Source organism: Camponotus floridanus, unplaced genomic scaffold (genome assembly GCF_003227725.1).
Source record: "Camponotus floridanus strain SB8 unplaced genomic scaffold, Cflo_v7.5 scaffold3, whole genome shotgun sequence".
Classification (NCBI taxonomy): Eukaryota; Metazoa; Arthropoda; class Insecta; order Hymenoptera; family Formicidae; genus Camponotus; species Camponotus floridanus.
Window position 1 is genome coordinate 7,060,504 of NW_020229436.1, and position 27,936 is coordinate 7,088,439.

General features: G+C 30.9%; 1 protein-coding gene across 1 annotated transcript; it reads left to right on the forward strand.

Moving 5' to 3' along the window:
* Window positions 1–301: 301 nt before the first annotated feature.
* LOC105254340 lies at window positions 302–27,517 on the forward strand. Its single transcript, XM_011262962.3, has 2 exons — window positions 302–463; window positions 25,926–27,517. Exons 1-2 carry the CDS (start codon window positions 447–449, stop codon window positions 26,890–26,892), a joined length of 984 nt encoding a protein of 327 aa, XP_011261264.1. The 5' UTR covers window positions 302–446; the 3' UTR covers window positions 26,893–27,517.
* Window positions 27,518–27,936: the final 419 nt, after the last annotated feature.

Consider the following 27,936-nt stretch of genomic DNA (forward strand, 5'->3'; position numbering starts at 1 on the left):
TATTTATTATTGAAATATTTTTAAACAATTAACAAACTGTAAATAAAATTTGTAAATGATAGTCCTCATTTGACTCACGATTACCGCATGAACGTCCTTAACGCATGTAAATAAAAAAAAAAAGTGAGAAGCACTGTCGCATACTCTCATATATTCGAGCAAAGTTTACAAATAAAAGATCGAGACGAGAGACCGCGATACAATCGGCTTTTCAAACGTAACCTCGGCCATCTTCGGCGCACTTCGTGCCGGTCTGACTCGCGCCCGGTTTACCCGGAGCCAGTGGGAGTCCAGTCGTCGTCGTGCGCTCGTTTGGTTCGCGTTGAATTTACGTCGATCCGAGTGAAACCTCCTCCGACTTTCGCGCAAACATTAGAATCAGCGACACCGAAATCCAATCGGCCGGGTTATCCTTGAAGTTGTCTGCTCATCGCCGAGGGAAAAATATGTCCAGTGAACTTAGGTAAGATTGGCCTTTTAACCTTAAGTTTTTTCGTCTCGTTATTTTGGTTCTGTCAAAAAATTTTAATTGGAGGAGAAATTTCGTTTCTTTCGTAAAAATGTTCTCCTTTCGTAAGCAACGTAAGATGGGAATTTTAATAAGAGTTTCGGCGAAAGAAAATCTATCGATTTAACAATGGCTGCCCATGAAATAAGCGCGCTAGAAATATGCGCGAGCCTTCTCCGAATTTATTATATTTTCACGCATTATCATTTTTTTGCGCTCGATAGTAACATTTTTAAAAATTCCTTATGAATATTAATAATTTGAGCAAAGTTCCCCTCGACTGTCAAAATACATTGTCAATGCAAACAACGTGATTACGAACATTTTCTCCTTCCGTACCGCACCTATTCCCCGTAACATTTATTATTTATGCCTCATTACTTATGCATGAATTTTCAAAATCGCTTATTTTTCATATAAGTCAAATTTATATACGCCACATTTGCATCATTTTCACATCATTTTATCGAGATTTATGCGACAAAAATTTTATCTCGCGTTGCTCGTTTTCTTCCAGAAAAATAAATAAATCGTACTTCAACCTCGAGCGAAATTTCACCTATTTTTCACGCGCGTGAATTTGAATTTAAATTTCAAATAACTCGAGAGAATTCGAATTCGAATCTCGCTCGCTGTTAACACACCGCCGTGTATTATTACCCCTTTCGCAACTCGGCCCCGCGGCTTTTTCGCGACGCGTATAGGATATCGAAAAGCCATAAACGCGCACGACATGCGCACGATGAAGTAAGTTTTACCCAGACGCACTTTCGGCATCCGATAAATTTTAATACCGGCAATAATTTTGACGTATCTCATCGCGCACAATATTGACTTTCCGGTCTCTCGCTCCGCCTGTTCGTTCGCCCCCTCGCCCCCTCCCTCCCCCTCCCCCCTTCTCATCCCCCATCACCGTCTCGCTCGTTCCCATACATTTTATCTCATTTTTCTCTTTTCTCTTTTCTCTTTTGACTTTATTGCGCTTGGCCCTTCCTCGTTTCCCTTTTCTTCAGGCTTCAGGCACCGAAACAGCTACACGACTTACCTTTAGGTGCTTTTATCGCATAAGATATATTACTTTATATACAGAGTGTCCCAAAAGTCCCGGACCGGAAAGAAAAAAATATGTAATTTGCAATTAACAATTACATATTTTTTTTTTTAAACAACTATGTGTTTTCTTTACACCAATTGATTCCTCTCATTATTTTGTACATAAAATTAATAAGGTAAGATAATCGAAAAATGAATATTTCACAAGATATTTTACGGTTTATGTAAAATTAAGAAATGATTTCAAGCCTCATAACTCGAAAAGTAATCAATGAAGAAATACTTTATTATAGTGTTTTGGAAAGCTCTCGAGATAAGCTACACGAATATGTAATAAAAAATAGGGGGTTCCATTTAAGAAATTGACGGTGATCTTCACGTGACTTTCAAATGACTCTCCCACGTCAAATCATTGCCACTGTCTGATGGCCCCCTTCAAGCCATACAACTTTTGTCTGAAACATTTCTTTCTAAAGTGCATAGTTTATGAAATATTCGACCGGTCCGGGACTTTTGGAACACTCTGTATATTTACATGGAATTTTATATATGTGTATACAGGGTGGGCCAGATTCGTGGAGTTGATTCTACGCCTCGAGATAAATCACTTGGATGCGTTTTGAAACGTAGAATCACCTCCCTGGGTGTGATTCATCTTGTTGAATTCTGGCCCATCCTGGTATACATGTAAGAATAAACAGATTAAGAAAGGGCGAGAGTCTCGCGCATGACTCGCGTAACATGTCTGAAATGATGTCGAAGAAGTCGTTGCGAGCGTTGCACACAATCCATAGAATTCACGTAGATTATGCGTAGAACGTCTACTGGCGGCGCCAGAGTCTACGGGAGTCTATGGTCAATATTAACTTGGAATGGAGTCCACGGAGATGAGGATTACACGAGAGTACCGATACCGCGGCTGTGTTTGCCGCGAGGCCTTGGGATTATACGACGCATAAATCATCATTAGACGATCCCTTTCGCGTTACTTTGAAACGAGCCCGAAGATATAGCGATCACCGCACTTCCAATTCCATCATTGATTGCATCATCGATCAGCTGTCGTGGCCCGATACAATCTCTGTCTTGGCTAAAGTACGACACTTAACGTGTACGTGGGGATGTTTGGCAGCTCGTGAATGAAAATTGAACGTGTTACACTGCAGTGTTTGCTGTAGATAATTTCAAAATTATCTAGGTAAAGATAAAGATAAAAATCCGTAAATTTAGCTTAGATGAGATAAAGATGATTTTGTTTTTACTTAATCTAGATGAAAGATGAGATGATTATTGCGATAATCTAGATAATTATCTAGATATTTTTGTTTATTTTATAAGACTATAAATATTTGTAAAAAATGTGAAACAGATTATAAATGGGATATTAAAATCATAAACACATATTCTTTCTCTTTTCCTAAAGAATATTTAAATAATAACAAAAAAGTATATAAATGATATGATAAATATTTATTTATTAATTTATATTTATAATATATTTATTAATATAATATATTTATTAACATATATTAATATAATAATCAATGTGTAACAATACATATATTATTTTTATAAAATATTAATACATTGCACAAATTTAAGTACAAAACAAGTACAAGATAAAGTATATTTGTAATATTATTTTCCAAATAAATATATTTTAGATATTTTAGATAGATTTTTAGAAGCTTGCCTGGAAAACTCTTTTGCATAATGAAAATGAGATTCCATCTTAGACAATTTTTAGATAAAATGACATATATTTTTTATCTAAGATAAAGATAAAGATACTTTGTATTTCTTCATCTAGCTAAAGATAAAGATGATCAATTTCATTATCTAGATAATTATCTAGATACCAGCAAACACTGCGTTATACATGCTAACTCATCGACGTGATTTACAAGGAGATTTTTCAATCTTGGACATGACACAAGTGTACGAGAATCCGAGAGAAAAATATTATTATCGAGGAGTAAAAGATATAAAGGAGAGATCGACGCAACGTATCTCCGTCCAGGCGTGCAATTTGGCGCAAGTGCATATTTTTCCTCCTTTTCTTTTCGTCAGGGGTCGCCCACGCACCGCTCCACTCGTCGTTTTTCTCTTGACGGGGTGCAATCGCCGTTGAAGGCACCACCAGCCACCTCGGCTGCGTTAGTCATCAAGACTACCGAGGGTGGAAAAAAGACTGGACCCCTCGTTACACGAGGGGGGGAAAATGAGCGAAAGAAGAAAGGTGGTATAAGAGAGCCCCTACCCCCGTGAACACGCTCTAACCGTGCAAAGTGCGTTTATTTATCTCTGTTTTTTTCCCCTCCACGCGCGCTGCATGTCAAGAGCATAATCATCCCCGTCTCGGGTCATTACGCGGATGGAAACTTCACACGATGCCCTATAATTTGCATTTGCGCCCTTTCAATTATCCTCTCTTTCGTTAAAGGAGCAAGTATCTCGATTAATCGCAACATGACAATAAAAGTATGCGCGTATCAGGGCGTTTACATGAAAATGAAATTTGAAATTGCACGTTTAAATTCTCTGCCTAAGAGGCCAAGTGTGTTGTCCGTAAAAATATAAAATATATAAAAATATATTTAATAATAAATATATAAAAATACATATATAAAAAATATATAAAAATATATAAATAAATATATAAAAATATATATAAAAATATATTTAATATATAAAAGAAAAATATATATAAAATATATAAAAATATATAATTAATTTTATTGAGAAACTTTATTTTATGAGAACCGAATATATAATATCATCAGCATTATTATTATTATTATTATTATATTTTAGCATTTATCTAATATAATAATTATCCATAATATCTTATTGCAATTAATCCATAATATCTTTTTGGACGGATGATATTTTGAAATGGTACTCCATAAGGAGGCACTTTCAAGGCAAGTGGAATCATATCATATGACCTTGAAATGAATTTTTAGACCTTTAGATTACAAAGTGTCAGATTTCTTCAGCATTATCTAAGATTCCCTACGTAAAAGTGAAATCTGACAAGCATCCCTCGTGTATATACAGGGTGTCCCAAACCATCCCTTTTAAAATGAAAATAAATGGCTTTTATCAAAAATCGCGAACAATTTCTAAGTAACTCGGATACGCTCTATCAAATGGTGATCTTTTCAATTTTTGATTCCAACCAGAAATACGCAAAATACAAAAATTGACCTTGAAAGTAACTGTGATGAAATAATGAACTTTCAATTTTAAGATTGACAGAGGCACTTTCAGAAAAAACGTTTGATACAAAAGTTTCTTACTTTTTCACGTACAATTCGATTCTGTAATAAAAAGTACCATATTTCCCTAAAAAAATTCAATTTCCGATCCGGATGGCGTATTTCCGGTCGGAATCAAAAGTTGAAAATATCACCATTTGATGGAGCGTACCTGATTTACTTCAAACTTGTTCGTGATTTTTGATAAAAGCCATTTATTTTCATTTTAAAAGGGTGGTCTGGGACACCTTGTATACTTTAAATATTAAGAAGTCTTTATCCATGAAATCTTTATCCATGAAGTCTTTATTTTTATTCCCATACAGCACGGAACATTTTTGTAATATTACAGCAATATTGCAGCAATATTGTTCTGTGTTGTATAGGCTATAAGGTACACATTCAGAGATTGTCTTCTTTATATATTCCATAATTTTAATTTGAAAAATTTTCCAATATCAATTATTTATTTATGAATTATTGAAGTGTATTATTTTATTTAGAATGTATATATTAAACACCATGATAATTAAGAAACGAGCAATAAGAGCCTTATATATTAAATATACGAGATTTATATTTATATATTATAAATATACTTGTTTCTTTTAAATAAAATAATTATTGTACGTGTGCAATAATACGCAGACGTAGGAGCTGTATCATTTTGACGCGCATGCGTACGTGACATCTCTTGTAAGCTCAACAATCGTTATATAGAAATATAGAAATTTTAAACAAATGTTTTTATCATATTAGAATCTTTAACCAATCGTTAATAACGAATATATCAGAAATGTGCATCACAATGCGATGAAAGTAACGCGATCGCAGCTCTTATATGCAAGCGCATAATGCAGAATATATGTATATATATATATATATATATATATATATATATATATATGAAAAGGAGAGAAAGAAAACAGAGAGTGAGACCATTTTCAGACGGCAGGTCTATTTGTTGGGTTAGGAGACCCTCGAGTAAAGGAGGAGTGAACGGAACGTGGGGTAGCACTTCGATTAGGACACGCGATATATTACGTGCTCGGCACGTACGTACGTATATACGTGCTGGCTGCGATGTACACAAGTAGGCACATAAATAGGATCGTAAATGCATGTCTAACAGCATGAGAGCACCGATTGGCACGTGAGCAATGCGAACATGCACATTTTAAGGATTTCCTGTGTTTCTTATTCTTCCACCGCTTATTCGTCATATTTGTCACCGATGTCGATGTCAAATTCCCTCTTCTTCATTATATCCTTTTTTATATATTTTTCGATGTATAAAGATTATATAATATCAATATATTCCATCGATAATCTAGATTATCAATTCGAAAAAATTGCAGTTTTTATATTTGTCTCTTACACGGTAAAAAACATTTTGTATTTCTGTTAAAATTTTCTCGTGTAAAAATTTTTGTGTTAAATTTTTAACATACTCTTATGTTAATATAACATATTATCATTGCGTTATTTTGACATTTCTGCGTTGAGTTAATATTCACCGTTTCTAAGAGTTAAAACAACACATTTAATATGTAAATGCACGAATTTTTGATGAAATATGTTATATGTTAAAATAAACAGATAAATTGTGTTATTTTTCTCTCTATAACAGTTTCCATATGTTAAATCGACATATCTTTTCTGTTATTTATCATAAAAATGTAAGAATAATATTTTCTTTTAATTAAATTTAACATTATAAATATGTTAATTTAACATAAACTTTATTTCCAGATAAAGTTTAAGTGTTACACTTTTGTGTTAATTTTTAAACATATTACTTGTGTTATTTATTTACATACTTGCCTTCTGTTAAATTAACATTAAAATTAGAGTGGATAAATTGGGACATGTGAAATATGTTAAATTTAACACAAAATTTTTTACTGTGTACTTGAATTCATTTGAAGATGCGATAAAAATAAGATATAAATTTCCAAAAAATTTTTTGCTTCCGTTTTATTATTTTCGATGAAGGAAGAGATACAAGACAATTTTTATAGGGGAAAATTATCCTTTTAAGATTAATGGTGTTTTTAAAAATTATCAATTTCCTAAAATTTATTTCTTTAAAATGGATAGCAAAAATAACGAATTATTAAATATATATTTGCATAAATTTTTGAATTTCCGAACTGAGCAGTTAGTTAATGCATCTTAAAATTCCTGTCATCGTGTTAGAATTAAATTGAAGAATTTTGTCGTGTTTCGCAAGGCTTGTTACTGTCTTGGAGCTTTTCGCAAGCAGCAAGGTCATAGTGATTCAAATACAAAAATTCTTCTTGTACAGAACGAATCGCAAATAACAGCCTGGCATAGGATTACCGTACATTCTGTGGGACTTGGGGAAAAATGACACTCCTACGTATTTAGAAATAATTGCAGGCTTGTGCCTGCGAATGCCCGTGAACATACATTGATATGTAGGCATTTTGCCGATGCACGTATTGAAATCTTGAAATGACAATGCTCGGTGTCTGCGAGATTGTGATGGTGCATAAATGTACCTTGTAGCGAGAAACATTCTAACTCCCTCGCTTAGATTGTTATTACAATTTTATTTTATTTTATTTTATTTTAGTTTATTCTATTTTATTTTATTTTATTCTATTTTATTTTATTTTATTTTATTATTTTATTTTACTGTATCTGATCCTTAAGATTTTTATTTCGGAGAAAGAACGAAATTTGTGAAATTCAATGTCTCTTATTCGTTGGCTGTGTTCTTCATGAGACAGTATTTTATTTTATTTTATTTTATTTTATTTTATTTTATTATTTTATTTTACTGTATCTGATCCTTAAGATTTTTATTTCGAAGAAAGAGCGAAATTTGTGAAATTCAATGTCTCTTATTCGTTGACTGTTCTTCATGAGACAGTTGAGATCTCATCGCAGGCCAGAGACGAGTCGACGTATTTTTTTCTGAATCGCAAAGATCGATCTTACGTCGTTTCTAAGAGACTCAAGAAACTTTGGTCCATATCGAGAACTTACGGTATACCGGCGACTTATCCTTATATGAATATAGTGACATAATAGGCAAACGTCCAGGCCGATGCACCGTTATGCAGAATGGTGCTGAGGTCAAAGAGCCGATATAAATGGGAGGGAAGAAGCGGCGGAGTCTGGGATTCGTTCGGAGTATGCATCGGATATGCTCGTTCGGCTGATTCACTACTCATGAATATTTCAACAGTCCACAAAGCGAAGCGAAAATGTGGTAAATGACCACATGGGTGAGTGAGTAAATTTTTATTCGACGATGAACGTGGCCGATCCAACTGGAATTACATTGTTTAGGCTCATACAATTTTGTTGCACGTTTCGTTTATTCAATTGCAAGAAGATTCTGAATCTCTTGTATATTGTATATTTTTATTTTTTCTACTATTTAAAGTTTCTACAAAACAATTAAAAATTAATATGTACACAAAATAAATAATATAATTTTAAAATTGTATTTTTTTAAAATTATTTCTATAATAATTGTTTCCTTGTTTCCAAAAATAAAATTTATAAAATATTAAATCGAAATTATATCGAAATTATATTCGAATTAATGCGAGATCTGATATCTTTGAAAAAATCATTTTTTGCATAATTTATCAAAAAAATATAGTCATAATATATTTATATTATACTTTTCATTGAAATGTATGCAATATATAATAAAATAAAATATATAATGAAATATATATAATATTTAATATTTAATAATATTAATAATATTAATAATATTTAATAATATTTAATAATATTTAATATTTAATATATATAATATTTATGATATATAATATTTAATTGACGAATAATTTCATCGGAAAGGTGACGCTATAAAAAGATGCTATAAAAGGATACATTGTCATCGAATGTAATTTGAAATTATTTAAATCTTGGTTGTTGACACTGATTTAATAAACGTTGATCGTTCCCGGACGACCATTCTCGATACAAGCGTGTGCGCGCACTCAAGTATTATGCGTATGCACGACTCTCGACTCGCACGCGCTCGTTTGCATGGCACTATAGCCATTAAAGCCATTTGATAGATACTCCGGTACACCTCTCACGAGATTGTTGAACCATGATTGACGAATCACCGCTGTGAAAATACTGTTAACTTGTGTTTCTGAATTACAGGTAATGGAACTTAATTGACTGCAAAATGATGGAAGAAATAACACATAATGTAATACTATCAATTAATTCGTTCCAATATTTTTTTCTATCTCAAAATTACCTAGCTCGGTATTTTATCCCGACACATCGGCAGTTTATAGCAGTTAATTTATACTCGCGGGGAAAAAAGTCCAAATATATAATCAAAAGTAAATATATATAATTATATGAAATATCGACGTTTTTTTCTCTCGAGTGTATCATGTATAAATTTATGTAGAATTATATGTATGGGCAATTTTTTCTCACTTCTTTTATTAAAAGAAAACAATACAAAAATTATTTTCATAATTATCTTTCAATTATTCTTCTTATTATTGTACAAAAAAACACATACGTGGATTATTTTAGATATAATTACATATATTTATATTTGTGTGATTATATATCGACTTTTATATGGATAATATATTGGAATAATTTATTGGACAAATAGAAATTAAAATTTAAAGAAATAAAACAAAACAAAAATCTCAAAAATATTCATAATTTGTACTTAAATTTTTAAATTATATTCTTTTATAAAATTCCATTTGAATATTAAACACAAAACTTTCTTGATTACTTGTAATTTCAATCTATAAATAATATGAATTAAATATATATGTAGATGAAATATTAAAGATGTATACATATTTATAATTTTCCAAACAATCTCCGATGTTTGATAGTAGCTTGGAGTAATTAAATGATGCAACATTAATGTAATTACTCGAAAGTATGTGTGCGCTCGTTTCATATTAACTCACGTAAATTTTAATTCACTCATGAATTTTTTTTTCTTTTGTACGCTTGCATCTTTCACTAATGTAATCATGGAACTGAAATTATTTCCGCCGAGTAATTTCAAAGCCACAATGCTCTTTTAATTATGCACTTTATATTGACTCCTGTTTACATATATGCAACTAATTTATATGAATACTAAATTAAACTCTCTTTAAATTTACGAGAAAAAAAGTAAAGCATAAATATTTAATGAAACTGATGATTTATCAGCGAGAAAAATTGAGAAGAGAGGAAAATGTTATTTCCATAAATTTTCTGCAGCTCAAACTTGCGCCGATATTTGAAAAATTCGGCGCTGAAAAGACGATCTCGCTTTTCTTAGAACTTTTACATCTTCAATTATCGGTGATAACGACGTCTCTCGGCGTGATCTCATGTTCTTCCTTCTTTTGCACTTTTTCGAATTTCTTCCTCAACGTTCGAAACGTATAATCAAAGTTTACTGCCGAAGATGCGTAATGACAGGGTCAGGTCTAGCGGAATTAAGAGTCTGAATCTCCCGAAACCTTCAGGCATTGTACAGACTTTCGATCGCGCAATTACATGTCTATAAAACCTAAGTATTCGATAGTGCTTTACGAAATTTTACGCTGTTTTCTCCGTATCCGATTTAATTATTAACCTTACACCGTATTATTATTTTTGACATCTTCAAAGTAGGAAGGATTATTTTTGTCCGATGCGTTCTTAAAAATGTTCAAAAAAATCTAAAAAAGTTCATATCATCTTTGATCCTTCCAAAAAAAAAGCTAGAATAAATTTGCAAAATAACTTGCTTTAATATATTATTTAATATATTTTTTAATATATTTAATATATTTTTATTATAAATATATAAAACGAAATGCTTAAAGTGCATCGCCATGAAATATTGATTAGTGAAAAAATGAAGTAAGAATTAAAAATAATATTGCAAAAACAACAATGTAAATTTTCATTTATTCATTGCTGGTTAAATTATTATTGTAAATTTTTTAAACATATAAATTCATATAAAATAACACATTGATTGATCGATTGACGTCATTGAATGTTTGATTGAAATATTTTCAGTCAAATTCGCTTGGCAATTTAAACGATGATAATTCGGCTAACGAGAATGGGTCAGAATCGCACAGACCAGATTCACCACTCGAGTCCCTCCTCTCTTTTTTTTCGTGCCGATTGCGGTTCGATTCGAGCGCAAGTTAAATCCCTCGGTAGGAAGTCTACAGAAAAGAAAGAGGAAAAAGGGCAAAAAAGATTTTTAGGACAAATGGAGGAGATGGTAAAAGAAAAGAATCAAGTATCAGAGAAAGGAGAGAGAAAAAATATTGCGAGCGGATGTTTCAGACGTGGCTGGCTGCTTCGAGAGAGTTCAGACTCCATCCTTATATATTCTCGTCCCTTTATGGCTTAGCTTCTTCTTAGTTCGAGACTACATAGTATCGTTTTATCGTTGCTTTCTTCTCTTCCACTGTTTCCACTGCTTGATATTAACGACTGTAAAATGTGGACATTTTTCACGCAATCTTTCTACTATTTAAGCACATTGATATATATATATATATATATATATATATATATATATATATCGTCGAAAAATATCTTAAATAAATATTTAAAATAAATATTTTTCTAAAAATATTTCTAAAAATATTTATTAAAATAAAATAAATATTTTTCTAAAAGAAAGTTATTTATTTTTCTGCTAAACAAAATTTTTATCAAATTAATTTGAACGGTGGAAAAATAAAAGTAAATCAACGTTATAATGATAAATTTATTTTTGCATTATTTTTTTACAAATTAGCCATGCGAGTATTCCAAGGTTGTCCGTTCGATGACTGTTTCTTGTACTAAGAATGCGAACAGGAACCTCTATTCTTCTGGTTAACAATAAGATTCCTTTGTGTTTCTTCTTCCAATCTATCAATGGACACGTGCATGACTGAGCAACCGATGGCTCTTGCGCTGTTCTAGGCAAATATTCTTATCTCTCTCGTTGTTCGAGGGCACTACAGTCTCATGAGCAAACTCTTCTTCCTTCTAGCCTCAATCCTTTAGGGAGTTACTCTTTTCAATACCATGTTTTTTTCCAAGACTTGATATTCCAAGAATGTAGATACAGAAAAAAATGCCGAACATTGTAATCAATAAAGTCAAATATTTAAAAAATGTTAAATTGGACAATTTTTTATAATAATTAATTATTATAAATTATTATAAATAATAATAATAATAATAATAATATAAATAATAATAATAATATACATTATTATAAATAATAATAATAATAATAATAATAATAATAATAATAATAATAATGATAATAATTTATTAGAATTTTAAATAATTTATTTACTTTCTAATAATAATAATTAACAACAATTTATTATTATTATAAATTATTATATAATATTATTATAAATTATTTATATAACAGTTTCGAGAAGAAGGAAAAAGAAAATAAGATTATCAAAAAATCAATAATTTATAAGAATATAAATATGTATACATAATATAAATTCTTGTATAATTATAGATTATAGATTATGCGAAGAGAACTAGATTCTACATGTATACATATGTATATTATTTGCATTCCGGACTTTCTTCTCTCATCCTTCTCACATCCTTCTCACGTATCTTACCTCCAATTCCTCAAAAAGCACGCTCGAGCGAACACCATTCAACTTTCCCGACTCGATATACAGGTAAAAACAGAAATCGATACTTTCCTTCCACAACTTTTAGTTGTTAAAGTGTCGCACATTACGCCAAGAATGTAAAATGACGTATTTATTCACGCGTCTACCTGTCACCGACTATCTTCTATCACGTACAAATAATTTATGTCTCAATTTGTTGAGATTTTTTATTCACATAAATTGATTTTACGAGTTCGTTTTCTCTCAAGTTAATTTACTGAAGGCATACTTGAAATATATATTATTAATACATTGCAATTAAAGCAATCAACGTCATTTGTGTAAGTAATTGCTCGCACATTATTTGCTCGCACATATTTTTATATTCTTTTAATTCTTATTTACAAAGTGACGTATAATTAATGTATATTAATATTAATCTATTGATTTTATTTATTTAAAGTATTTACTTATATTTAAAACATCTGTTATATAACTATATCCTTAAAAAAATATTATTTGTAGATTTTAAACACATATTCATATCTTTCTATATAAATAACTCGTAAATAATGTGAGATATAATATTCTTTTAAAAGAAATTATTTAGTGTATTTGAAATTTTGTTTTAATAAATGATATTTTCACTGATTTAATTTAATTTAGTATTTCTAGCATATTTTAATTTCACAATTAGATATATTTTTCTTATCCAGATCGTTCTTATTTTGCGGTTGACATTCAAGTATATCATCAGACATTTTTTTAAATTACTTTTCTTATGTCACACGACTTAACTTTTAAATGATATTGTCTCTTGAACAGGATACAATTGCCTTAAAAAGTAAAACAACTGTCTCAAGATACGTAGTTTAAGTGGAAATCCAGGAACACGTGCAAATGTTCCTTTCTGCTTCCTATTTTTCCTTTTATAAAATACTTTTTATCAGATACTAGGAAACCAGTCACTGATTTGTAGACACAATCAAGTGATAGAACATTTTGAACTTGAGAACAAAAGGAAATATTTTCCCTGTTAATCATTGAACTATCAACATATTAAAGTAAATTTTGTTTATTTATTATTCAGAATATATAAATATATTTATTGTATTTTTCTTGTTTGAAAACATAAAAAAAGGGTTAAAATGTACTCAATTTTACATTAATAAAATAAGATTTAATTTTAAATTTATGATAAGTGTATCAAATATGTAAAATTGCAGATTTGTGAGAAAAATATTCAACATAGTTGGAAAATATTTTATATAAAGAATAGAATTCATTTTCATTCATTTGCAGTCATTATTATTGTTGTTTCTCACAGTTATTCAGAAAACTAAGAGTAAAATATTTAAAAATGTTTATTCTGTTCAAGATTACAAAACTATTATCACATAAGTGCAACACTTGCTGCTTGTGTTGCCGTTCGCAAACTATTCTTACACTGACAGCAGTAATTAATTATAGTGTCTGAGAGTTGTTGATTATTATCTAGAGAATATAAAATATAATTAAACTTCTTGTTCTCTTAATACATCAAAATTGAAGCCTTTTACAATTTCTTCTATTTATTTCTATTTATTATTTATTATATATTTCTATTTATTATATGTTTTTACGCATGCAAATAGTGACGTAAGTGAAAGAATAAATGTTAAGTGTACGGATATTGAATGTGATAAAAATAAGAGGATATTAAAAAAAAGGAAATCGATCGTGTTTTAATTTATTGAGTGACGTGATTAAATTCAAAAATAAAAAAGATTGGAAGTTAATTCTTATATCGTTTTCGTCGACTTTGTTGGAAAAAAATGGAATAGAATAGACGGAATAATAATAAATCCTGTAAATTCTTTTAGCCTCAAAAATAGTTCTGTAAAAAATTTACTACAATAATAATCATCAGGATTCAATCCCATTAAAAATAATAATCGAAAGAACACATTATTTATACACATGCCTCGCTTTAGAACAGCTTATTATTGGACACGTGCTCCGAAAAAAACGACTTTAAACAATTTTGATCAATCAAAAATTTTGATTTAAAAAAATTGAGTCTAAAATCGACCCTCCTTTCTCGATAGATTAGCAAATATTCAATCTTTAGGCTCAGCATTTTTCGTTACAAAGTTTCTCTCGCGCGACGTGATCAAAAGAATGCGTTCGCATCTGTGTACGAAGAGGCGGAAGCTTGAGCAGAATGGAAAATGGCGCTCGTGAGAACGAGATTCTCGAGATCGTTCGCACTTCCTCCTCGTATGATCAGCGACATAGAAGCTCCGTTAAAACAGTTCTCTGTGTTCATCTCGTTTCCGATACGCACCTTGCTTGCATGCACGTTGCATCGTATGTGTCGCAGACGTTTTATAAAGATAACTGCTATAATTGTAGTATCTCTCTTGATCGATATAAATGCGAAATTGTTAATTCGCATTTGTACAAAGTGCATTTTATACTCACTGTGTATATGTATTTTTTTGTGTATTAATATAATTTCTATATCAATAATTAATATTTCAATAATTCTATTATTTAATATTACAAGACTCGTAATTTTCTGAAGAAACTCTATAACTATTATTTATTTTTTTCGATAAAATTAGAGTGAATTAAACGGAGGAATTAAAAACTCAAGATTTTAGTTTAAAATCGTAGCATATAATTGATCATATATTTCGTAATAATTAGAATAATTTCCACCTCTTTAAAACTACTTATAAAAATTACTTAAAAAAGAAAACTAGAGATGAAAAAAATTAATATTATTCAATCTGAATAAAATTAAAATATTAATTAAAATAATATATAATATTAATTATAATATTAATAAATAATATTAATATTAATTAAAATATTATAATTTAAAGGATTTTTGTTATTATCTTTAATGTTATAATAAATAATTATAAATAAATCAATGTCATAATTATAAATAAATAAAACCAGATATAGCTAAACATTCATTAAAAATGGAGCATTAATCAATTAGATAATTTATTTGAAAAAATGTATGAATATTTATTCTCATGAAATTCGTCAGCAGCCATTTTATTTTCTCAGTGTCGAAGGAACGCTTGCTAAAGTTCCTTGTAAATTTGACTGGGTAAAATTCTCGAGTTGGCAATGTTGCTTTACTTAGGCCAGAAGAAGCTGGATCTGGTCGTGTTCGGGTCTGCATCGAAGCCAATTACATAGATTATACAAGATTCTAGTCTCGGACTCGCCATGAGCGTCCGTTCGGGACGAGTTTTGCCCTGACCCGGCTTCGTCCACCGATGAAAAATGATTTCTTTTCTATCCTCTCGGATTATCGTTAGACGGTGATAACGAATTGTCGCGCGCAACAAGATATCGCAGTAAAACTTATCTTCTTAACTGGTAAAGCGACAGATCAACGTAATAATCCAATTAGTTAATTAACGTGGAATCTCCGCGAGCACGTAACTGCGCCAATTAGCGCGCCTATCGGCGCAGAAAATGGTCGTCGTCGGAGATTGCCAGCGAAATCCTTAGCCTTACTTAGTCCCCGAGTCCCAGGGAAAGTAACAGGTTTCGTCGATCATTAGAGGAGAGGATCAATGCGCGGGATTACCTATCTCTCGTAACACGGGCTGAGGGGCTACGTGACCGAAACAATACCTAAGGGAGGCCAAGCCTGCGAGCCTGATGTGTGAGTCGCGTTACTCGCGTGTTTGCTGAACCTTCTTCCCTCTCCTTTTTCTACCTATTTATCTATTTTTGTCCCTCGCTTTTGTTCCTCGTTGCCATCTGTTCAATAGCGAAAAAAATCAGCCTTAGATTGAATCGAATAATCGAACAATGGCAATAACGTAACAGGAGTTTAATTAACTTCCTGGAGTAATTTAAGACCCTGACCCCTTTATAGTCTGCCTTCGCCTCTGGTAATTAACTCTTTGAAGCCATAAATCTATACTCCAACATTTTCGACGCGATATTTTAAACCCTTGCAACCTGCAAATTACGAGACTCGAATATCCTTAGAGGCTTTCAGAGGTTTCTGCGTACAAAAGGACGCGAGGCATAACGTATATTATGTAGCTTGAGCAATTCCAATATCTTGATTGTTGACGTTAAGAAATGTGACAGATTCTCTTTATATTTTAGTGTTCATAATTTATGATTCTCTTAAGCAAGCTTACGATTTTGAAATTTTTCTTATTGGCATCTCTTTAATGCCTGAATCCTTCGAAATTTTTTCCGATTCTATTAGGACAATTTATTTCGCTGTAAAATATTTTATTTTATAAATAATATAATATTATAAATAATATATTATTTTTATTATTTATTTAACTTATATTTTGGACTCTTAAGTTTAAATACTATTAATGGAAAAAATAAATAAAGATTGTCAATTCCCTCAAGAGAGGAAACTTCCTTATTACTAAAAAATTGAGTTACATAAATTACTATTACTTAATTTTATTAATTCAATAAATAATTCAATCAAATAAAATTAAATAAATAATTAATTTAATTAATTAAATTATTTATTAAGTTTTCAAGAAGTATCAATCCGATAATTGATGCCGATGCATTTCACATGAGATTATCTATTGCAATATATGCGCAATATCTTGCAGGAGTGTACGACACGTTGGTAAATTTATGGACGATGTAAATACGAAAATGACGTCGCAAAGGATATGACTTTTTCCATCTTCTCATGTTTCTTCCTTCGTTTTACCGACACTCGAAAGACAGACGTTTCCTATGCTAATTCTTCTGCAGTTTTCCATACTATTATAATTATTAAAATTTATTTATTTGTTATTTATTTATTATTTATTTATTATTTAATTATTTCTTATTTATTATAATTATTAAAGCTATTATAATTATAAAATTTATTAACAATTATTTAATACAATAACAATTTTGGAGAATTTTCTTATCAACATCTGATGAAAGAGAACATGGAAATTTTGTTTGTTGAAACAAAAATTGGTTTTTCTTCGAATATTATTTATTTGCGTAAAAGTTTCGCCTTCTCCTTAATTGCTTCGCTTGAAACGAGAATATCTTGGACGCTCGTTTGCGCGATAATTTACCTGTGATTCTTTTACACCAACTTATGCGCGTAATCGTATCTCAAGACGCGGGCCGCAAATTGCCGAGTGGAATAGAGCAGAGGAAATCGGACCTACGGATTAATTAGTAACGCATACGAACGTTAATAGTCGCGTTGAATCAACTCCGCGATAATAAAGCGTAGCGCGTGTTGATGGCGATGATTAAGGTTACGTCTTTGATTACGCGAGGTAGAGTTATTACGACGCTTTCTAACGAGAGCCGTTCAATGTTAATACGTCCACTGAACGTCCACCTCTTGCTCTCGGTGTGACCATGGCAAAAAGCACGTCGTTCATTACTTCCGCGCTCCTTCCTTTCCATTCAAGATCCGCTTAGAACTTGAGAACATGCCTGCGCGAGCATGCAAGCCGTTCAAGTTTTTTCGCGGTTCCAGCCTCTTTCTCTCTTTCATGTACGTCTGCCCACCAATGTCGTTTCCTCGGCAATGGCTTGTGGATTTAATGAGCCGTAAGAAAGCGCTAGTATTATACAGGGTGTCCCAGACCACCCGTACACCCCTTTTAAAATAAATGGCTTTTATCCAAAAATCGCGAATCATTTTTAAGTAAATCGGGTACGTTCTATCAAATGGTGATATTTTCAACTTTTGATTCCGACCGGAAATACGTCGTACGGATCGGAAGTTGAATTTTTTTAGGGGAACATAGTGCTTTTTATTACAAATTCGAATTGTACGTGAAAAAATGAGAAACTTTTGTATCAAACATTTTTTCTGAAAGTGCCTCTGTCAATCTTAAAATTGAAAGTTCATTATTTCATCACAGTTACTTTCAAGGTCAACTTTAAGATTGACAGAAGCATTGATAGAGCGTATCCGATTTACTTAAAAATTGTTTGCCATTTTTGATCAAAGCCATTTATTTTAATTTTAAGAGGTGTACGGATGGTCTTGGACACCTTGTATATACGAAATGTTCCAAAATGGTCGGAATATCTCTCAAAATGTAAGTTTTATAGAAAAATGTCTAATACAAAAGTTGTAAGGTTTAAGAAGGTCTATTTAGTGGCTTTATCGATTTGATTTTGGGTTTCGTAGTCAAAGTAAAAACAAGTTCATCGTGAATTTTCTTAATTGAACTCCCTAATTTTTATTACATATTCTTATAGCCCTTCTCGAGATCTTTTCAAAACACTATAATTTTATTCGCTTTAAATCAGTAATTTCGAAATTATCGAGCTTTTTATGAGATACCGGCGACGGTCAAGATTCCAAAATATCTGAAAGAGGTTAAGTTTTCAATTGAAAACTTAAAATAATCTAAAATCTGACCTCCATCAGATAATTCTCTTTATTTCAGTAATCCATCAGATAATTCTCTTTATTTCAGTAATTTTTGTATTAAACATTTTTTTATGAAACTTGTGTTTTTCGAGATATTCCGAGGTACCTTTTTGGAACACCCTGTATATGTAAGCTGGTTGGTACAGTGCGGAATCGATGATGTCGTTTGGACGATCACTGTCGCCGCGGATTCATTGCCTTTCGCTGATTTTTGTTTACATTCACTTTATTCAATTAATTAATTTAATTGTAGGATGTATCAAATAAAGTTTTGAAACCTTGTAATATTTATTTCCTTCATTTTCAGTAATTTTTTTCATTCCGAGGTCGTTGTAATTTTTGCCCATTTACATTCCATCCAAGAATATTTAAACATTAAAAAAGCAAGAGTAAACTTCAAGATTGGAATCAATATTAGATTTAATTGAGTAAAGCTCTTTACATTTTAATGTTTTCTCTCCTGACAACTTCAATCGTGACATATTAATATTATCACTGTCAAGGTTGTTAGAAGAGGAAACATTAATGTATTGAATGATCATCGAAAGATTGTATCTGTAGTTTATTGAAAGATTATTAACACATGAAATCAAATCAACCTTGCAAATCAATCAAAGTTTGAATAGAATGAAAGATTCAATAATGATACAATAATCGTTAAAGACAATATTGATTTTTATTCAATATACAGAAATTTTTAACCTCACCAATGTTTGCAAAACAATGCATTTCGCTTCATTATTTGCAATAAAAATATATTGAAGCAAATTATTTTGCAAATTTATTAATCTAGCCTTTTTTTAGAAGAATCAAGGAAGGCGTATAAATATTTTCGAAGTTCTTGAACATTTTTACTTTAAAAAATGACACCCCTTGTACACTTTAAAAGTACCGAAAATAACAATACGATGTAAGAATTAAAATAAAAAAATTAATTAACATTTTTTGACTTGTATCTTATATTTTTTCAATTTCTAGAATAATAATTGGACGCTGAATTTATCAAATTCTTTCTAGAAACACCGTAATAATTTGTAAACATAAAACAATGCAAAGTACGCATATTACAATCTGAGAAGCTAGTGAAATTAAACTTTAAATTATATTAATTTGTTTCCTTTACGAAAGACACATATTTTGCTTTCATGAAGACTAGTGGATTCTACCGTGGACAGAAAGATGCAATTTAATTATAGTTGCGCTGAGATTTACGGACAGCATATCCGTTTGCTTCTCTTCAGGTCCAATGTGAATCAGAACAAATGCAGCATGCAAATGCAGCATGTTCGCGGTTTTATGTATATAGTCGCGTTATGGGAGTAAATCAATAGATGCTTCCGTTCATGTCGATGAACTGGATTTTTCGATACGCGTAGCTATTTATTATTGTTGTACTTACGGACGCATTCTTTTTTTTCTCACACGTAAGTCCTCGCGAAATAGGACTTTTATCGCGCGGATAAATCCTGGAGATAAAGATTTATATTAATTTAATAATTGCTTTTATTTGACTTGTTTTTTTTCCATTCATCTATCTATCGAACTTGCATAAGAAATTATTTTTGAAAACAGTGCAATTCTTATTATTATTATTACATATAACGTAAAAAAATTATTAAATTATTAAATTATTTTCGATTGATGGAGCACAAATAAAGTTTTGTAAAAATAAAGAAAAAAGAATCGGAGGAAAGAAAAAATTTCCTTCTTATAATATATATAATTTTTTATATTATATTTTATATTATATTTTATTTCATATTATATTTTATATTTAATTTTTATATTTATTTTTATATTTTTCATATTAAATTTTATATTAATTTTTCATATAATTTTTTATATATTACATTTTATATTTTATATACATATAAATATTATATATCGTAATTTTTGTCATGAGAATTAATTTAACTTTGCTTATTCAATTTTTCTATTATTTTTTAATTATTTAATTTTTTTATTACAGCTTTATTTAATTCTGACAATTTATTTGATGCATTTACTTCTTCGTGAATTAAACTACAAAAAATTGTAATAAATAACGTATAAATATTATGTTATAATCTACTATAAAAATCGAGAAATCCAGGATACAATCATCTGCAAAGAATTTTGATATATTTTGTATCAATGGGAGAATATTTTCGCTATCGAGATACTAGAAACTTTTCTCGCATAAAGTGTCATAAATCGTGCACGTGTACACAAGCACTTTCGCGATGCACCTGATCATATTCACACGACCTCGACAGCCGGGATATGCAGGCAATCCAGACGTTTATAGGCACTACACGGTAAAGATATACGCGAAACATAGTGAATTTCATGAATGTTCCATCAACCTGTTTCGAAAGGTGCTTTTCACACCTTCGAGGCGCGTCTTTTTTCAAATGAGGCTCTCGATAAATCGATGGAACCACCTCATCGTGTGTGCAGTCGAACAAACAAACCGTGGGTCAACGTACCTTACACACGTGCATTGACGAAATACGAAAGCTGGGAGGTTTAACGTAGTTAGAGGGAGGGATAACGAGAGAATTCTCGAGAATTAAACGCCTCGATATTCGTTAAATCGAGTTAGAGGCGACCGCACACCTCCGATCGGACGATCATGAAGATTGATCTCCAGTCATCGCGATCGCGCCAACGTTTCGATGTTTCCTGCCATCCTTCATTCCGGCCAGACGTTGCACGTCTTTCCGTCCTCTCTCCACCGATATACACGTCGTTGGGTTTCCAACTGTGGGCTTTTCTCACGCATACCTACCTGTACCTGGGCGCGAATGCACGTGCTCGCACTCCGCGGCTACTTTCCGCTCCTCTTTTATTCCTCCTCTTCACACTTCTCGAGCTCTCCCCTCGTCAAGCTAATTCGAACTCTCCTCTTCGAATCCTCTTCCGCGTTCTTTCGAGCTGCTGCGCGTGTACTTCCCTGCCGGCTGTTATTTCCCGCAAATATACATGTTTTGTGTATATTTGAACGTGGAGTAACAAATGAAATTATTGAGCAAAATTTTTATTCCTTCTTTCGTTCATGTATCTTGTTCATCTATATTGTGATTTTCTTTAATTATCTTTCATTATTTTTAATTATCTCTATTTTTAATCTTTAATCTTTATTTTTAATTATCTTTAATTATTTTTAATTATTTTATTTTCAATTTTGATTATTACTATTTTTATTTTTATTTTTAATTTTATTTTTTAATTTTAATTTTAATTTTAATTTTTAATTTTAATTTTAATTTTTAATTTTATTTTTTAATTTTAATTTTAATTTTAATTTTTAATTATTTTATTTTATTATACATATTGTGTATATTATACATATTATATATTATACATATTGTATATTATTGTATATTATTTTTTTAATTTTATTTTTATTTTTATTTTTATTTTTAATTATTTTATTTTATTATACATATTGTATATTATACAAATATTTTATAACTCTTTAATTTATTAAAAATAATTATAACTTAAATATGAAAAACCTACAAAAAAAATTAAATATATATTTTTATAATTTTTTGTTGTAAAAAAACTAATACAAAATTGTTAACTTTTTCGCTAAAAACTTGTTAATGGCAACATAATTCCAAAAATAGTCGCACGCATAACGATCTTAAATTCGACGTATAACTGTGCGTCGATTAGAATCTTAATGAGCACAAAGGCGTTGTCTTGAAACATTTATTTACGCCACTACATCTCGGTCAGTACATTTTTAGGTCGAAATCAAAATGTGGTAAACACCTATTAACACTGTATATTTTATAAAAGATATTTCAAAAATTCATTTATTGTATTTTTGTCCGATTATTCGTTAATTACAAGTAAAATAAGATATATATACAGAAAAAGAAACATTCTCGTTTTGAAAATATATTTAGTTTTAACATGAAAATCTTGAAATGAGACTATATTGCGTTAATTAAAGAAAAATATAATTGCTTGAATAATTGCTTACTTGAATGAAGCCATTTTATATAGTTTAATCAAGAAAAATATGTTCTTGTGATTTAACATTTAATTTTCTTGAACGGAAAAGAAACAATGTTAGATAGAAAATAACATTTTTCAATCAAAGATTATAATTTTCTTAAAGTAGAATTAAATAATTATATATTCTTGAGATGACAAAATTACAATATTAAAATAAGACTATAATATTGTTGAAATTTAAAATTTCATTTATTAAATTCTTCTAAGAAGATTATAAATCGTTTGTACGAAACAACGAACGCGTTAGTTTAAGTATATAAGTTTTGATTTGACACTTATTTTTTTCTGTGCATATGAGAATCTTCCTCCCTCTCTTTCTCCCTGTCTCTCTCTTTCTTTCTTATCTCATTAATATTTTATAATTAACTATAATTATTAAATTTAAAAAAAAAACGTTCGATTATTACCTGGAGGCGTGACGTAACTTTCTTTCTCTTTCATTCTCATATTCATTCTTCCAGCTTCTTTGCCGGACGTATGAGCGTCGCGTTGTCGTGAATAACCACGTCAAGTATCTCGCTGGATGGAGGAATAATTTCACGAGGGAGATGCTTGGCTGGCATATTAATTTACGGCTATTGCATGATGGACGTTCCAACTTTCAGGTCCGATGAACATTGTGACTTACTAAATACAATCACCGAACAAGCGAATACTTTATTATTCCTCATTGGTTAACGCAAATGCGTTTTTTGTAATTATATGTCTCTCGCATCTTTATCGTGCAAATTTATTTTTTTCGATTTCTCGAATATTGAAAAAAATAATCCCGATATTATTATAACTTGCGTGCATTTTGTTATAAAATCATAGAAAATTTTTTTTTTTCATTTGCTCAGTTATCAAGTTTGCCAACGACGAGCTGTTGAAAATTGTTGATTTTGTTAAAGACGCATCCTATCGTAAAAATATAAGAGAAAAAATAACCATCGTGCTTTAGCCTGGGTGCAGCAAGCAATTAAGCAAGAAGAAAGGGTTATTTATCGCGCAGTTTACTAGCAAACACAAAACGCTGTTCGTAAAAGTGGAATGACGAATTGACACGTATTTATTTTCGCGATATTTCAGATTCCTCATCTTATAAAATTTCTAAATTGCTTTTTGACAGACAATTATCGCTTATATATATCATATACTCGTCCTGAAAATTCGTTTTATTAACTTATTTATATTTTCCCGACGATACCTAGCCAGGTTTAAAAACAACCAGCTGAAGAATTAGACACCGCGTTCCTTCCCTTGAATTTCTTGTACATACCACTAGTGCTCAGGGTCATGGTTAGGCGACTTCTTCCGTCGGTTCCGTGCGTTGTAGCCATCGTGACTCATGATGAATCGTTCCTTGACGTAATTCTGCCTTTTCTTCATCTAGATCTCGAGACTTTCGAGTGCAAACGCTGGAATCTTGTTCACGCGAGTCTTTCGAATAAGGCGACAATTGTCATAATTTTCAAATCCTTACGTTCGCAACACGTGACAGCGATCCTTAATCTGTCCCATAATTACTATTTATACGAACTTAGATCTATTATTATCTTGATCTATTATTATCTATGTAAACGAAATTATTTATAATTTATATATAAAATATAAACAACAATTTATATATAAATTATACTATAACATAATTATTATAACAATAATAGTTATATAATTATTATATATAATTATTATATAACTATTATATAATGAGATTACAATCATTATTATAATTATTATAATAATGTATTATTATTATTATTATTATTATATACAGGGTGTTTCAGACCACCAGCACACCCCTTTTAAAATGAAAATAAATGGCTTTTATCAAAAATTGCGAACAATTTTTAAGTAAATTGGGTACGCTCTATCAAATGATGATATTTTCAACTTTTGATTTCGACCGCAAGGTAAAAAACATTTTGTATTTCTGTTAAAATTTTCTTGTGTAAAAAATTTTGTGTTAAATTTTTAACATATTCTTATGTTAATGTAACATATTATCATTGCATTATTTTGACATTTCTGTGTTGAGTTAATATTCACCGTTTCTAAGAGTTAAAACAACACAATTAATACACGAATTTTTGATGAAATATGTTATATGTTAAAATGAACAGATAAGTTGTGTTAGTTTTCTCTCTATAACAGTTTCCATATGTTAAATCGACATATCTCTTCTGTTATTTATCATAAAAACGTAAGAATAATATTTTCTTTTAATTAAATTTAACATTATAAATATGTTAATTTACATAAACTTTATTTTCACATAAACTTTATTTCCAGATAAAGTTTAAGTGTCACACTTTTGTGTTAATTTTTAAACATATTACTTGTGTTATTTATTTACGTACTTGCCTTCTGTTAAATTAACATTAAAATTAGAGTGGATAAATTGGGACATGTGAAATATGTTAAATTTAATACAAAATTTTTTACTGTGCGGAAATACGCCATCTGAATCGGAAGTTGAATTTTTTTAGGGGAACATGGTGCTTTTTATTACAGATTCGAATTGTACGTAAAAAATAAGAAACTTTTGTATCAAACATTTTTTCTAAAAATGCTTCTGTCAATCTTAAAATTGACTTCGAAAGTGAACTGTGATGAAATAATGAACTTTCAATTTTAAGATTGACAGAGGCACTTTCAGAAAAAACGTTTCATACAAAAGTTTCTTATTTTTTCACGTACTATTCGAATCTGTAATGAAAAGTACCATGTTCTCCTAAAAAAAATTCAACTTCCGATCCGGATGACGTATTTCCGGTCGGAATCCAAAGTTGAAAATATCACATTTGATAGAGCCTACTCGATTTACTTAAAAATTGTTCGCGATTTTTTATAAAAGCCATTTATTTTCATTTTAAAAGGAGTGTAGTCGGATAGTCTGGGACACCCTGTATCTATGTAACTATATAATATTATACGAATGATTTATATAATAATTTATATAATATATTTATATAATATTTATATAATATTTTTTATAATAATTTTTATATAAATTTTTTTATAATATATATTTATATAATATTTATATAATAAATTTATAAAATAATTACATTGAAATGTAATTTTTGTTTTAGATTATTACTTTTGAGTGGCTTCCTGCTGATGTTCTCCAGCCATCTTGCTGTGGCAACCATTTCCGCGGAAAATACATCCGATTTCGAGACGGTTCGTACGAGCAACGCGGCTATCCTAAATCGACTCGGGCTCGCGCCTCTTCAAATACCCGACGGGCATCACAAGAAGCGGTTAGCCGGGCCTGAACCACCGGGACTCAGCTCGCAAACGCGTATACATCAGCCTTACAGTCGTCGTCACGGTCACCGCGACAGTCACATTTACATCGTGAAGCTTCCGGCCAGTCCGCCGTACTATACCATTACGAAGCCTCACAAATCTGTCAACGATGATAAAGTGACCAAGACTGGGCCGAGCTTTCCGGTGGGATTTCAAGGGAATGGCAAGCCCGCCAAGATTTATCACTGGAATTTACCGGTCGTCAAGAAAATGACGGAGAAGAAGCGTCTCCAGCTGAATCAATTGATTATGGACCAGGCGAGAAAGGGTTTGGACGATACGAGGAAACGCCAAAAAACGTCCTCCACGAAAGCCATAATGAACAAACTTTATCCCTTCGATGCGACCAGCAAGAATAGCGAATATCACGCCGGCAACGATAAGCTTCATTCTTACCAAAAACCACTAATGGCCAAACACGTGAGGAACAACGACAAGAGGCTTACCTACCCGGACAATAACAATTTCAAGTTCGAATTGACGAAGAAAAGCGACGACAAGGTATACAGACTGGACGATTTGAAGGTTCAGCACAGGATCCATCTGGCTAACGATTTCCACGGGTCGAAAAACGCCATGAAGATGAAGAAGCATCGAAAGAAAGCCGCGTCCTATTACGCGCCAATTTCCATCAAGACAGGTTCTACCAGCATCCACAAAAATTTCCCCGGAAATGGCAAACCTAAGGCTTTTTACATTATGGAGAAAAGTCGCAAACCAGTGTACTATCATCCTCTCCTACCTTAATCCTTGACTGTTCGTGTAATTGTGCACAATCATGTAACGTGTTAAGTGGCCCGTGAGCCTCTGTTAGCCTAAGTAGACGCGTATAATACTCTGTTTGTATAGGATCAGGGGTCGCCGTTCGAATAGAGACAACGATGAAGAGAAGACAAGAGAGAGAGAGAGAAACAGAGACTTTCATACTTATACCGCATATGATAGTTCTTATTTAAGGCCACGTGCATTTTGCTGTTCCAGCTTCTGTTATAGATGTATATCGTTATCATTTTTTTTTTACTTAAAAAATCTATCGATAAGTAAATGTTACACAAATGCAATGAATCTCATTATCGTAGCTTGTCGATAATTCATTTTTTTATATACAGAGTGTCCCAGATCACCCGCACACCCCTTTTGAAATGAAAATAAATGGCTTTAAAAAATCGCGAATAATTTTTAAGTAAATCGGGTACGTTCTATCAAATGGTGATGTTTTCAACTTTTGATTCCGACCGGAAATACGCCATCCGGATCGGAAGTTGAACTTTTTTAAGGGAACATGGTACTTTTTATTACAGATTCGAATTGTACGTCAAAACACAAGAAACTTTTGTATCAAACGTTTTTTCTAAAAATGCCTCTGTCAATCTTAAAATTGACCTTGAAAGTAACTGTGATGAAATAATAAACTTTCAATTTTAAGATTGACAGAAACACTTTCAGAAAAAACGTTTGATACAAAAGTTTCTTATTTGTTCGCGTACAATTCGAATCTGAAATAAAAAGTACCATGTTCCCCTAAAAAAATTCAATTTCCGATCCGGATGACGTATTTCCGGTCGGAATCAAAAGTTGAAAATATCACCATTTGATAGAGCCTACTCGATTTACTTAAAAATTGTTCGCGATTTTTGATAAAAGCCATTTATTTTCATTTTAAAAGGGGTGTGCAAGTGATCTGGGACACCTTGTATATTTTATTTTATATACGATGTTATAATATATTGATAATTTAATACATTCCACAGATCGCAAGAAAAACTGAGATTGATAACATTGACATTTTTA